General features: G+C 40.7%; 1 protein-coding gene across 2 annotated transcripts in view; it reads left to right on the forward strand.

Annotated features, from left to right (window-relative positions):
* The window catches only part of gpr158a (G protein-coupled receptor 158a), an 87645-nt gene extending 79908 nt beyond the window's left edge, over window positions 1–7737 (forward strand). For both annotated transcript variants that reach the window (XM_063483345.1, XM_063483344.1), the window contains one exon: window positions 217–7737. In XM_063483345.1, the coding sequence (XP_063339415.1) occupies window positions 217–2034 (1818 nt within the window). In that variant the 3' untranslated portion in view covers window positions 2035–7737. The remainder of the gene's footprint in view (window positions 1–216) is intronic.
* Window positions 7738–15548: the final 7811 nt, after the last annotated feature.

Genomic DNA, 15548 nt, shown 5'->3' on the forward strand with positions numbered 1-15548 from the left:
TTTTCAGCATGTGATACTCTGTAATGCATTATTTAAAAACTGTTTGTAGTCACGTGTCATTAGGTAGTACTGCATGTTTTCTGTGCAGCAGATTGTGTGCTTTTCTGTAGCAGTGTTTGAGCGCGACCTTTGTTTGTTTGTTTTTTTTATTTAGCCAGGTTGTTGTCTTTAAAAAAAGACTTATAACTTTGCATCTGTCTTATCATTGATGTGTAGGAAGAGCTGAAGAAACTGTACTCCCAGTTGGAGATTTACAAAAGGAAGAAGATGCTAGCAAACAACCCTCATCTCCAGAAAAAGCGAAGCTCTAAGAAAGGGCTAGGTCGCTCACTGATGAGGCGCATCACAGAGATTCCCGAGTCCGTGCATCGCCAGTGCAGCCGTGAAGAGAAGGAGGCGGGAGAGCATGGCAGCAATCGTAACAGCATCTCCATGCTGAAGAAAACCCCCTTGGATACGACTCACGCAGCAAAACCAGCGAAGGAAGAGACACTGAAGAACAAGGTGTTCTCCCTAAAGAAGTCACACAGTAGCTATGATCACGTCCGGGACCAGAATGAGGACTCCAGCAGCACTGTAAATGATAAGATTGATGAGAACACAGCTGAAGGGTCCCTCCTGGATACACTTATGGGCAAGAAGCTGGTCAAGAAGACATCCAGTGAGAACATAAACGCCCCCAGTGAATCTACAGAATCAGTTCCCTTGGTATGCAAGTCAGCCAGCGCCCATAATCTCTCTGCAGACAAGAAACCAATTCATCCCAGAGCCTCCATGCTGCAGAAGTCCCTCAGTGTCATTGCTAGTGCCAAAGAGAAGACTTTGGGCTTGACTGGAAAGACCCAAGGTACAGAGGAAAGCAATAAGAAGAGTCAGCCAAAGAGCAAAGACACAAAGGCAAATGTAGAGCCAGAAAATGAATGCCAGCCCAAGATGATTATCAGCCAGTCAGTCGAGTACAAACAAAGCACCACAAAAGGCATAATCATGAAACAGCCAGTTAGTGGCAGCCAACCGACAATCTGCTCCGACCCCATTAAGGGAAAAGACCTCTATGATCTCTCAGAAGTATGCCCCTGGGAGGTGGAAGATCTCCCAACTCCATCTGAAAATAAGGTTCAAAAGCATGTATCTATTGCACCAAAGGAAACCACAACTGTTCATGGAGGTAGCACGAAAGGAGCCAAGTCTCAGAAGCAGAAAGGTTCTGATCATTCTCCATCCAGTGGCAGGTACCCAAAGGAGATTCAGAGGTCATCGGCTATTCGAGCAGAGGTGTGCCCATGGGAAGACAAAGGTGAGAGTCAAGTGGAAGCATCGAAGCAATCGATGTCTCAGTCTAAAGCCCAGCAGCCTCCCTCTTCAGTTGAAAGCTCCAGAACACATCGGGCAGATGTTTGTCCCTGGGACTTCGAAGAGCTGAAAAAACCAACAGAGTCAGCTCACTCACAAGACGTGACAAAGCAGAAAAAGGGAACCTCTCCAATGGATGTGAGAGATCCACCTAAAGGATCACTACAGCCACTAATATCAAAAGTCGACGTCTGTCCATGGGAATTCGACAGCAGTGCAGCTGCTCCAAATTCAGATAGCATACCCAGCCCCTCACAAGCACCCAAAACCAAGGAGTCCCCTTCTAAAAAGAAAGGGCCCCCTTTCACAAGAACAGTTGACCAAGAAAAATCAAAAGACATTGATGATGAGAAAAGCAGAACAAAGGTGAAGGACAAGAGTAAATCTTCAGAGAAACATGTCGGCCAACAAAAAATGGCTGAGGTCTGCCCGTGGGATGTAGAGAGTCACCAGGAAATGCTGCTGGTAGAAAAAAGGAAAAGCGCTAATGTTGGAGCAGCCAAAGAAAAGCAGGCGGAAGTCTGTCCGTGGGATTTTGAGGAAAAAACGGGTACAGACAAAAGTGCTTCTGCAGTGAAACAGAGCAAACCAACTCCTAAAGGGGGGCCTGTAGGTGCTGCTAAAAAGGCAGATGTTTGTCCCTGGGACTTTGAGGATAGTACGTCGAGCAAGAAAGCATGACACTCAACCTTAATGGACCACTGATATATTATAATTATTGATGTATACTTTTTTTCCACTTTGAAATCGTTAAATATCACCTTTTACTATTAGTACGGTGACTTGGAAGCAAAGTTGATCCACAAGTTGCCTTCCTTTCCAAGGTTTTGTTCCTGTTTTATCTATTTTGGAAAAAAGTGAAATGTACAAAAAAAAAAGTCATGATGAGCATTCCAGATTATTACAGGAAACTCCTGAAGAGAAATTGTAGACTAATTATGCAACTTTTAATTCAGTCTTTTCACTTCATAAGCAATGTTAAACATCCATGTTCACCATGTCAGCTGTTCTTACATTTTTTTTGCTATGATTAATTCTTAGATGAGACTGTAGAGACAAATATTGATGTGTATAAACAAGAAAGTATAAAATTAAGGTTGAATTGCATAACAGGGAAAGTGAAAGCCAAAGAACAAGTGAACAGTTGCAAAGAGGGATGCAGGTCTCGAAGCTCTAAAGTTAATTTATTAGTTTTTGTCCTTGGTGTAGGAAAGAAATCAGTCTATAGCACTTTAGCCAATTTCACAAATTAAGAACTGAGGACAGGTTATGTCCGACTTGTACATTTCGTCTTCTTATTTTCAACCACATGGCATGATATCACACACGATATAACACACTGACCAAACTCAGACATGTTTTGTTTGTTTGTTTGTTTTTTGTTTAGATCTATTTAATTGTAGTTCTCGGCAGATTAAAATGCTTCCAAGTCTGCGGAGATGTACTGTATGTGCCTATCTAACTAGCATTGTCTTGTATCAGTCTGAAGAGAAGCGAGTGTCTTCTTCTTCAGCATTTTGTGATGGTGTATTATATAAACAGCATGCACAGCCAGGTATCGAGAGTAGATGAAGCCTACCGGTTTGTCAACTAAAACAGTTAATGTGTTGGCAAATCTATAATGTTGTTTTCAGTTCACTTTTTTGAGACCCTGTTTTATAGTTTCAAAAGCTAAAGGGTGATATTTGAGAGCAGCGTTAACATGAGTGTGTCAGATATGTTCACATATGTCAAAAGTAGTGAAGGAAAAATTATTTGCACCAGCTTTGTGTATGAATCCAGCTTGGATCTTTGTCTTGCACCAAATGTAAGTGTGTGCCTGAGGATGCAATATTTAAAGGACAAATGAGATGCAGAAAAATTTGCAGAAGATCTGTTCTTGCCTTTGTGTTTACTGTCCTACTGCCTCAACGTAAAAAAAGGAAAGCAACTTGTATTACACAATAACAGAATCATTCTGGGTAATTAAAACTTGGGTTCTGTATAATAGTTGTGGCCACTAAAATTTGCCAGATAGTCCCACAGGTTTTTAAGGAGACTTCTGGCTTAGCTAAAACTGTCTGGAAGTTATTACTTAGTCTGGGTAATCATCCATCAAAATTAAACAAATTAACATGCTATGCATCTGTAGATTATAGTCTAATGTAATGGCCTAAAAGCCAAAAAAAAGTTTGAAAATAAAGGAAACACGAATCGCTTTTGGGTCATGTCAGGAAGGGCAGCTAGCATAAATATCGAAAACGTGGAGATCCATGCTGTAGCAACAGAAAGTAACTTTTAGTCAAAGAAATGAGCTACCTGAAATGCTGCTGTGCCTCTGGGACCTCGTTTCTTGCAGCGATAGATGACTTTGTTAGCTACACTTGTGTGCTACACTGCACTTGAGCCCACTATGTTTAAGTCAGTCAATCCCTTGAGAATATTGAAAATGCCCAACTTTACAGTGTGTGAGTGATCTGACAAATATTATAGATTATGATGCATTTCAGTGTACTAAGAGTCTATGCAAGAGGTCTGTACAACAGTTGTAATGAGTAAAATGATGGTATGTTTTTGTTTACACTCACCTGACATTTTATATGGACATCAGCTCCGCTGTTCATTAGCGCAAATCTCGACTCAGTCAGTCACATGGTAACTCAGTCCATTTAGGTATGTAGACATGGTCAAAAAGACCTGCTAATAGGGAAATTTAGAATGGGGAAAATCTGTGATTTAATTGACTGAATGAAGTATGATTGTGGTTGTCAGATGAGCTGGGATGAATATTTCAGAAACGACTGATCTGCTAATATTTTCTCACATTCCCACTCTAGAGTTTACAGAGAAAGGTCCAAAAAAGAGAAAATATCCAGTGAATGGCAGTTCTCTGGGCAAAAATGACATTTTTGATGTGAGAAGTCGGAGGAGAATGGCCAAACTACTTGGAACTGATAGGAAAGAAAGAAAAATACTTATAACCACTTGTTACAAGCAAGGTATGCAGAAGAGCATCTCTGAACCTTGAAGCAGATGAACTATAGCAGGAGAAGCCTGTCCTAGATGCTATTTCTGTCAGCTAAGAACAAGAAACTGAGCCTATTTCACATTGACTCACCAGAATTGGACAATAGAAGACTGGAAAAATATTGCCTTTGGTCTGATGAGCCTCAAGTTCTGCTCAAACATTTGAATGGTTGGGTTAGAAGTTGGTGTTAACAACACAAAAGCATGGTTCAATTCTGTATCAGTGGTTCAGGGTCATGTTGGTGGTGTTGTAATAGCTTAGGGGATGTAGGCCTCTAATACAAATTCATCACCGTTTAAATGCCACAGCCTACCCCAGTATTGTTGCTGATCCTTTTATGATCACAGCGTACCCATTTTCCGATAGCTGCTCCCGTAGGCTAATGCAAACCTCAAATCATCTCAAATGGTTTCTTGAACATTACATTAAGTTCACTGTACTCAAATGGCCTCCACCAAATCTTAATCCAATAGCGCACCTTCCAGTGGTGAGATTCACGTTATGGATGCGCAGCTGACAAATCTACAGCAACTGTGTGATCATGCCACTATGAACCAAAGTCTCTGAGGAATATTTCCAGGACTTTGCTCGCTAATAGAATAGAATAGAATAGAATAATCCTTTAATTGTCCCACAAGGGGAAATTTGGTTGTAACAGCAGCCAAAAAGACACATATACAAACAAACAGTACACAGGACACAGAACAGAAACATACACAATTTTTTCTTACATATTTACATTAAGGACAATGGTTACTATATACAGAGAGTACTGTACAGTTATTAAATTAAATAAAAATAACTACAGATAAGAGGCAAACCAGGTTGTAGTGGAACTCGGTTAATTAACTTATTGCAGTTACAGTGCTGATGTAAACATCTATGATTGTTGGGAGCAGTTCTGATTGTACAGTCTGACAGCTGCAGGGAGGAAGGACCTGCGGAAACGCTCCTTCATGCATCGAGGATGCAGCAGTCTGTCACTGAAGGAGCTCTGCAGTTCAGCAACATTTACATGCATGGGGTGGGAGACTCTGTCCATCAGAGATGTTATTTTGGCCAGAGTCCTTCTGTCTCCCACCACCTGCACTGGGTCCAGGGTGCATCCCAGAACAGAGCTGGCCTTCCTGATGAGTTTATCCAACCTCTTCCTCTCAGCTGCCGATAAACCGCTGCTCCAACATACAACGCTGTAAAAAATGACAGATGCCACCACAGAGTCATAGAAGGTCTTTAAAAGCGCTCCCTGTACTCCAAATGACCTCAGCCGCCTCAGCAGGTAGAGTCTGCTCTGACCCTTCCTGTAAAGAGCATCAGTGTTGTACCAGGTTGGGTTAGTTAACTAGGTTGATGACTTATACCTTCATCCTCACTTCCACATATGGTTCTTTCTGGCTCCAAAAAAAAAGAGAAGAAATCCAAACAGCAGCCGAAATGTCAAACTCAACTCTTCATCAGTGATGTCATGTTGTTTACATCCATCTTTTATTTACTTATATAGTGTTTCAAAGTCTATGGTCTAGTGCAGATTAAGCATACTTGTGTGCATCAAGTCTGAAATCTGCAATATAGGAAACTCTGGACACAGACAGAGATGAATGAAGGTTCATCAAGTATGATCCTATCTAAATGATAGAAACAGTGGCCATAACTTCCAAAATAAAATCCAAGTTTTTATTAACTGGATAATGGAACTGTCATTGAATGATGTGAAATACTGACAATAGTGTGACCTTTTATATTTAAAGGTTAAGCACTGCTGCAGTTTTTCTTTGCAGCTCCATATTAGGCGTCATTTCAACTTAAATACAAATCAGACTGAACCCCCAGTTGTTTATCAACCTAATAAGTTCATAATTAAACTTAGCATGGTAGTTATCAAATAATAACCTGACTAAATCTTTTAAAGGTTTTGAGATGTTCCGTGTTTTGTATCAAAATGTCTAAATAGTCACCATAAACTATCAAAGTGAAAAAAATACCCCCATTTATATTTGCAGTTGTGTATCAGTAAAGCATCCACAGTGCATTATGGTATCTTGTGAGAATTACTGATTGTAATTGTCTGTGTTCATGTCAATTTCCTCAGAACCCATTAGGGGTTGGTAATGACTATGATTCAAGCCAGTACCCATCGGTGAGTTTTCTTGAATTACTAAATTTCTTTGGCACAACTCAAATGAAAACAATCCAGCAACTGATATCATTTTCTGAGAATTACCTCCACCTCCAGCCTGTGGGAGGTGTCAGAGAGCACTGATTGATTGCAATCCTTTGATGGATCCTTGTGATCTTTATGAACCAGATGTTAAGCGTCATCTATCATCTGAGTCAGAATTTTATTGCATGAGTACAGCGACATTTGAAAAGCCCCTTCTTTATTTAAACCTAACGTTGGAGTCACTGCCGTTTTCACTGAACTCGGGTGAAGAATAACCTGCTGCCTCTTTTACTGTCACTGTAGGAAAGTTATTTCAAAATGGAAAGATGTGTTTGTTTCATATTTGAAAGTGAAATGGAGCGAATAGAGGCTCCATGATTTTGGTAGAATTTAATTTAAAAAAAGAACCAAAAACAAGCAATATGTTAGCATTTTTAACAACAGAAGGAATTTTTATGGTGTCATTTATGTTGATTTTAAAACTAAACCCCAAAAAATAACAGTGCAACATCCCAGCACTAAATGAAGTCACTGTTTTGTGTAACTTTGAGTCTACTTTTTTAATTTACAACAGCGTGCTTGCTGCAGGAATTCTCAGTTCTGCCAGTCCATAGCTGTATGTGTAGTAAACAGTGTGATACATAACCAAGTGTTTGTTACTGTCCGTTTCTCTGGAAATCATCAATGAGTCTGTGAGTATTTGAACCTCAGCCATTTACTCGGGTGTGAAAATCCAAGACCATTGTTCTTGTACCATGCCGTGTCCCGTAGCTTCTTTGTCCTCCAATTGGGTCGTCTCTGCCATGGTGCATTTTTGTTGGTTAGCTGCTTTCATTTAAACCTGACTTCTATTCTCTTGTGACCAAACAAAGTCACACGAAGGCAAATACAACTACTACTATCGCTACTACTACTACTACTCAACGCTGTAACGTCGTAAATCTTGCTCTTGTGGCTTCTGCATGAATTCAAGAAATTAGTAGGACCGATGTTTCACTGCCCTTGATAGAACAAAAAAAAATAAAGAAAAGAAAAGAAAAAATTGATCTTTTATGGACTGTTACAAGTTGTATAGTGAGTGATACTGTCTCTAACCCACTGTATTGTGCTTGTTATAACTATTGCTCTATGACAAGCTTATAGCATCAATATATGGGAATATTTGGTAGATTTATATTGTGTTATATTGTGATAGCATGTACATAAAAGATACCTCCTCTGCAATAAATATTTATATGAAAATTAACTGTGCGTTCTCCTCTGTTTCCACTACAATGCTTCAGATCCTACAGGAAGACAGTCCCGTGGTGCATTTCTGCTTATAATCATGCCTGTCTCAGATTTATTTGCTTATTCTTTGTGCAAACATACAGTTGGAGAAAGTCCAGCCTTTAACGACCTTGTGCATCATAACCACTTTAGAGTATGTGCTTCTTGGCGACTGCCCTGAAATGCTTTTATGGCTCATTGTGGTCTTTTTGGATGAAGATCAATGGACGCTCTGCACGAAGCAGGACACAGAAGATGATATCAAATGCTGACTCCAGACCCCTGAAGAAAAACTGAGTGCTGTTATTTTCCTATTCCGAGATAATTATCCGCCAAGGTGAAATTATTTCATACCCGAGCCAAAGGGAAAACCTGCTCTGTTAATACTGTTTAAAGCAACATAAAATCATAGCATTCAATGAAATTTCTAGTGTGTATATGCACATGCAAATACAGTATATAAGGCTAAACAGATTATGTACAATTGTAATTAGTCTTCAGGAATGGTTCTTTAGGTCTCTTGAAGGCCTTTTTCTTGGATGTCCACTGCCTTCTGTTCTGTTCTCTGTCAAGATGATCCTATACTGCTTTAATTTTGAGGTTTGGCCTCTGGGGAGGTCAGTCAATGACTAATAGTGTTCTATTGTGTGTTTTTTCCATCAAGGTCTGCTTTTACTGCAATGGCAGTGTGTTTGGGATCATTGTCTTGCAGGAAAATGAAGCCATTGCAGTTAAATGCTTTCCAGATGATATTACATGGGGAATCAAAATTTGGCAGTGCTTTGGTGTGTTTAAAATTCAGTTTTGACAAAATCCCCCAACACCACTTATTAAAATACAGCCCCAAACCAGGACAGAGTCTCCACCGTGTTTTATAGGATGTACACACTCATGGTTACTGATGGTACGTCTCTCCTGACTTCCTTTGTGCACGCTGACAATGATCTGAACCAAAAATCTCACAATAAGGTCCATAACAACATAATATTTTCAATCCAGTTCTTTTGTAATTTTATATATCTCACGCTTTTCTTCCTTAAGAATGGCTTCTTAAGTCTTGGGCCAACCTACTACTGAGACTATTTCTGATGAGTCTTCAGTAAACAGCAGATGGATCAGCTGAAAGGCCAGATGCATCACTCAGGCCCTTTGAGGTCTTTAGTGGATTTCTTAAGGACAATACTTTCTGATACTTTCAGATCTGCTGTAGATATTTTTTAGGCCTGCCACTTCTTCTTTTGTCCTAAACTAAACTGTCCAATTTACTGATTTATTTATTTATTTATTTTACAGTTTTTAGGGATATGCTGTGCACCATGCAAAAATGCACAAGGTTTTCAGCTAGTAACTCTTTATCACCTCGTGCAAAAATACTATTTTATGCCTGTCCGATTGTGTTATCTTTGGCATTTTTCATAGATTCAACTGAAGAAATGGGACTAAATCACGTGTCTTTGTGACAGGCTGCTGGTAACAAAGTGCCTTAAGATACCATTAAAAGTTCTTTGATAAGTTGACTGTTATGTGTAGACACGACACTGGTTCATCTCTTTAGTTCGGTGCATTTATTATGCTTGAATGATTCATAGGTCAAGGTTAAGTGGCTTAGTAAACAAAACAAAAATCCTCTGAAATGGTCCGTTGAAAGCACTGGACTAAAAATGAGTGAAAGCCAATGTGCATAGAAACTGTTATGTTCACAAAGGATGGAGAACTCTTACACAAGACCACAAGACCAAGAATTACAAAAAAAAAAAGTCTGGCTGCATGGTAGCAAAATATGAAGAAATGAGAGTGTGACCCAGCATTTTGAGTTTATTTTGTGTTTTTGATTCCTCGTGTTTCATTGGAATTATGTTAAGTTGTGATAACAGGTTCTTGTGTTATTATTAGTTATAGTTTAGTTGAGTTTTAGTCTAGGTTATGTTTCACCTATGTCTCCGTGTTTGTGACTCTTTTCCTGTCGTCTGTGTTAGTCTGTCATGTGTTTCTTGTCTTTGTGTTTCATGTTGTCAAGCTTGTGTTATCATGCTTACGTCTCTCCGTGTTTCCTGTTTTATTTTGAAACTCTTGCATTCAAGGTGTTTTGTTTTACTTTCCGGGTGACGTCATGTTCATTTGTGTCAGCTGTGTCTCCCTAGGTGTTTCCCTCCCTCTACCCTCTCTCCTGACTTCTTCCAGAATCAGAATCAGAAAGACTTTATTCACTTTTAGTCACTGTTATATGTTAATTGCCCCTTGGGGATAAATAAAGTGTCGGTAGTATAAAAAGAGTGTAGAGTAGTTTATGTTTCTGGTGTGGGAAATGGTCTTATCGGCTGGAGTTAAAAAGCAGGGTAGCTTTGGGGATAAAGGTGGCTCTCCTCCTCTCAGTCCTGCAGGAAATGCAGCAGAGGCGTCGCCCAGAGGGGAGCCATTGAAATGCGGGGTGAAGAAAGTGAGAGTTGTCATTGATGATTCTGGCTACCTGTCTTTGGGCCTGTTGGCTGAAAACCTGTGCCAGAGTTCTGACAGGCAGGCCAATGATTTTAGAGCACACTGATGGAGTGTGCTGCAGTCTGTTCCTGTTCTGAAGGCTGAGGGAGTGGAGCCAGCAGGTGATGGAGAAGGTCATGATGCTTTCCAGGAAGGCATAGTAAAAAGTCATCATGATGGGTGTGCTGACTCCAAAGGAGTTGAGTTTCCTAAGGAGGTATAGCCGTTGGTGGCACCTCCTGAGAATCTCCTCTGTGTTGGCAGAGAATTTCAGGAGGTTGTCAAAGATGGTTCCCAGGTATTTGTACTCCTCAACTACCTCCACTGGCTTCCTGTGGATGGTGGTGGTGACTGAAGCAGCCAGATCCCTCTGTCTACTGGAGAAGGTCACCACCATCTCTCTGGTTTTGCTCACGTTCAGCTCAAGTTTAGAGCCATCACACCACTCTACAAACTGCTGAAGAGTGGGCCCGTGGTGTTGTGAGGGGCCTGACAGCAGTGACAGGAGAACTGTGTTGTCAGCATATTTAACCAGGTGACAGTTGGGCTGTGTGGATCTGCAGTCATCGGTGCAGAGGATGAAGAGCAGGGGGGAGAGCCCACAGCCCTGGGGGGAGCCAGTGGAGGTGGAACGGAGACCGGAAAGAGAGCTGTTCACCCAAACTTTCTGAGTCCTGTTGGTCAAAAAGTCCAATATCCACAGGATTAGCTGATCATCCAGGTGAAATCGGGTGGAAAGTTTAGTGGCCAGGATATGAGGCTGCAGAGTGTTCAATGCTGATGAGAAATCAGCAAACAGAAGTCTGGCGGAGGAGTCAGGGAGCTCCAGATGTTTGTGGATGGAGTCCAAGATGAAGATTTTTGCATCATCGACACCTCTGCGTGCACGGTAAGCAAACTGGAGTGGGTCCATCAGGGGGTCAGTTGCTCTTACAATGTGCTGTTTTATGATCTTCTCCATGGCCTTCATCACCAGGGAGGTGAGGGCCACAGGACGAAGATCATTCAGAGACTTTGGATTGTTTCTTTTGGGGATGGGGATGACTGTCGAGTGTTTCCACAGCTGGGGGACGGTGTGACTGTCAACTGAGTGTTGAAATAGAGTCCGGAACAAACTTCCTAGTTGCCTTGCACAGTGCCTCAGAACAGCATGAACCAATTCAGTTCTCACATTTGGATTTATCCTTCCATAGGACCTGTTGCCACTTATTTTCAGTTTCCTCAAATATTTTAAGGACACGAGTTTTAAAGCTAATAGTTCTTTGGGAATCACATTGCTGATGTTATTGCAACAATACTATTTAATGCCTGCCAAACTGTTACCTTTGGCATTTTTCATAGACTCTGTTACTAGCAGCTTGTCACAAGAATATTATAATGTATTCTTTTTTATAATTTCTTTAACAAAGCATCTGAAAACATAAATTAAAACTGGTTCTTTGCTAAATTGTCTGTTATGTATAGACAGAACACTGGATTATTTCTTGAGTTAGGTGCCTGTCTATACTTGTGATTCATGGTCAGTGTTAAGTGGCTTAACAGCACTGTAAGAGACAGTCTGACTGGGCAAGTACTGGATGTGAAGTCAATCCTTGAAGTTTGTTGTAGATAAATGAATAACAAAGTCCTTTCACGTAGAAATAATCCCACTGTTTCACTTAAATCTCAGACTCTTGTGTTTGCTGCAAATGCAGCTCATTACACTGGGACCGTGTTAGTGCTTGTGACAATCATAGTTGAACACTCTTGTCCACCTTTGCGGGACTTTTTTTTAAAAAAAAACCTTAGATGGTGAACAGCACATGAATCACAGCCTTTGGTGGCAGGGGCATGTGGGTAGAGATGGACGGCGGCTGAGAGGAGGAGAGACGGGAGATGAGCGGAAGATGATGGCTTGGCACAAGCCAAAGTATACTCTGCTGCTGACTCATCCATCTTTCAGACACAGGAACAGCTGAGGGAGGGTCGGAGGGAGGGTGGGGGTGGTGGGTAGTGGGAGGGGGAAAGACACTGAGGACATATCGTGTGTTGTGGTGCACTCATGACTCACAAAGAGGGGGATGCATGCGTGGGGGGAGAGCAATGTGGGAGATGCGTGTGGAAACACAAAATGTGTACAACATAATTACAGCTGCAAGCATCTGGTTTTTCTCTACTGTAGCTCATGACCACAGAAGGACGTCATTTTGGATTAATTTAAAACTTTTATATATTCTGAAATCTAAAAAAATGTAAATCCAGTTAAGAGTTTGTCGACTTTAAACCTGTCTAGGCTCAAACCAGACTTGGAGCTTGACTTCGTGATCATTATTCCTGTATAAAATCACAAAAACTGTTACCTATTAAAAAGTTTGAAACGACACTGAACTTCATGTAGTACAGATACAATTTAAGAGGAGAGTTTGACTTCACCATTTATTTTTCACTGGTAAATTAATGACTTTGTCTCACTGCTGCCCAGACAAACTGCTTTCAGAAATGAGACAATATTCAGATGTGAAGGATAAAGGATATATTTTGTCATTTAAATGCACAAAGGCTGAGTGGTTGGCTCAACAAGGGGTGCCTGCGTCTGAACGTGGGCAAGACCCTCCTGTGTTCTCCCTGTCCTAATAAAAGGGAGGAATTTTAAAGCATTTATGACCAGAGTGAACAGAATTGGAAATGAGTAGATCAGAGGGACGGCTCAGGTTGGGCAGTTTTGTGACAAAGTTAAAGAGGCAAGCTTGAGGTGGTTTGTGCAAGGAAGGATAGTGGATCTATTGGATGAAGGATGTTGAATATGGAAGTGCCAGGAAGAAGGAAAAGAAGAAGATTTGTGGATGTAGTGAAGGAGGACATTAGGAGGGTTGGTGTTACAGAGGAGGATACTAGGTATAGGGTGAAATGGAGAAAGGTGCTCCATTGTGGTAACCCCAAGTGGACCTATTATCATATGGTATTTTCTGTCATGTATATACTGTTATGTTTCAAATAATCAGGACAACATACACTGTATTGCCAAAAATATTGACTCACCTATCCAAATCATCAAATCCAGGTGTTCCAATCACTTCAATTGCCACAGGTTTAAAAACAAACAAACAAACAAGAGCCTAGGCATGCAGACTGCTTCTACAATTATTTGTGGCAGAATGGGTTGGTCTCAGGGGCCCAGTGAATTCCAGCGTGGTACTGTGGTGCCGGATTATGGTGTGGGTTCAGGCGTTGGGCTTGGCTCCTCAGTTCAAGTGCAAGGAACTGTTAATGCTTCAGCATACCAAGAAATCTTAGACAATTTCATGTTTCCCAACTTTGAGGGAACAGTTTGGGGATGAGTACAGTGCATCAGTACATAAAGCATGACATAGACATGGATTTGTGAGTTGGGTCTAGAAGAACTTGACTGGCCTGCACAAAGACCTGACCTCAACCCAATAGAACACCTTTGGAAAGAATCAGGGTGGAAATTGCGAGCCAGGCCTCCTCATCCAACATCAGTGTCTGACCTGGAACATCTGGAAAAATGGTTGAAAATTCCTATGAACACACTTCTAAATCTTGTAAAAAGCCTTCCTAGAAGAGTTGAGGCTGTTACAGCTTCCGAGTGTGGGCCAACATGAAATTAAACCCTGTGGATTAAGGGCTAAATTAGGATACTCAAGTTAATCTGTGTGAAGGCAGATGAGCGAAATACTGCTCCATAATACATAATACTTCATACAGCTCTAAATCATTTTTTTTACTGTTGGACATGTATGTATGATGATATCCTGTGAGCACATGCTGTTTAAACCGTCTGTTTGTGTGGAGGACCCAATTAGGATAAAGATGGCTTAAGGGAGAGGAACTAAAGGCGGCAACAAGACCCAGTATAAGATACATAAAGATTATTTACAGCCATAAATCTTGCAATGCTTGATATAATACTCCAAGAATACAAATATGGAACCAAAAGTGAGCAAAAAAGCCCCCCATTAAGGTCCTTAACAGGAGTGGTCAGTGACCTTTGAATTGAGATAGGATTTGAATCTTGTTATTGAGTTTCAGTGGGTAAATGTACCTCTGAGCTTTTTGGATTTTTTGACACTTTGGTTTTGTTTTATTTAATGTGGAGTCTGATTTATTTCAGTAGTCAGCTGGATGTTTGATAAGCTGGAGACCCCAGCCAGTAGTACACGCCCACAAGCCTCTGTCCTCTGGTCTGGACTCCCACACAGCGTTACAAGCTTCAATGGTGGTTTCATCAGTGGAGGAGGCCCTGGTTCATGTAAGCACTCATGACTCACAGAGCATTCCTGTTACGCTCCTCTGCTGCTGCCGCCAACACCACTACTACCACCTCCACACCCAGAGGGAGGAGGACTGGGAAATAATCGACGCTTTAACAGACAATTCAGCATTCAGGTGCACAATCACGATTGAATTACTTGTGTATGTAATGAATGGGTCATTCAGTTATTTAAAAAAAAATGCCCTGATGTGACTGCTGCTGAGGCAAACAAGTGGAAACAAAGAGCATTAAAACCTTGAAGCTAATGTAACTCTGCTCTATTACGCTCACAGATCAGCTCTTTACACATGATGACACATCTCTGGAGGACTGATGTCATCTGCAGACATCCCCAAACATGTACCCGAAAAAGAGCTTTTAACTCTCGCAGATTCCTGACGCACTCTTAAGGTTTGATTTTTCTTTTATTGTTCATTTATTTGACACACAGAATTTTTTTCTGTAAAACCTTTTCTTAAAGATTACGTCTGAGCTGGTTGGCAGTACCTCTGAAAATGCTTTATTTTACTCTCATCGAAATAGCTTATAATTATAAAACCAGTGACACCAGTGACACAATTCTTAGACTTTCGATTTGAGGGTAACACTGCGTCCTGTAACCAGATTCTTTCATTTTCTTCATCAGTTAAGTTCTGTCATTTTTCATTCCTGGCATGATGTGTTAAACTTATGGAAAAAAATACTCCTGAATACTCTGTGTTTGCATTTATACTGAGCCAAAAAGAAAAAAAAACACACCTTAAAATCAACTTGTGAACCAGCCATGTGTTTTTAATAGTGTCAAACTAAATCTACCAAAACCTCTATATTATTATGTATGAAAAATGCTGTCTTCCCTCAGTATTTGTACCAGTGTTTGTGTTCCTGTGCTTCTCTGTGTGTTTCCCCATTCATCTGTGGACACAAAGTTGTCCTTTGTTTTGTTTTGTTTTTTAAATAGGATTCACCGACCTGAAGTAAATGACAAATAAGGGAGTCACATATTATTCAGTATTGAACTAAAATGATAA

Source organism: Pelmatolapia mariae, linkage group LG9 (assembly GCF_036321145.2).
Source record: "Pelmatolapia mariae isolate MD_Pm_ZW linkage group LG9, Pm_UMD_F_2, whole genome shotgun sequence".
Taxonomy (NCBI): domain Eukaryota; kingdom Metazoa; phylum Chordata; class Actinopteri; order Cichliformes; family Cichlidae; genus Pelmatolapia; species Pelmatolapia mariae.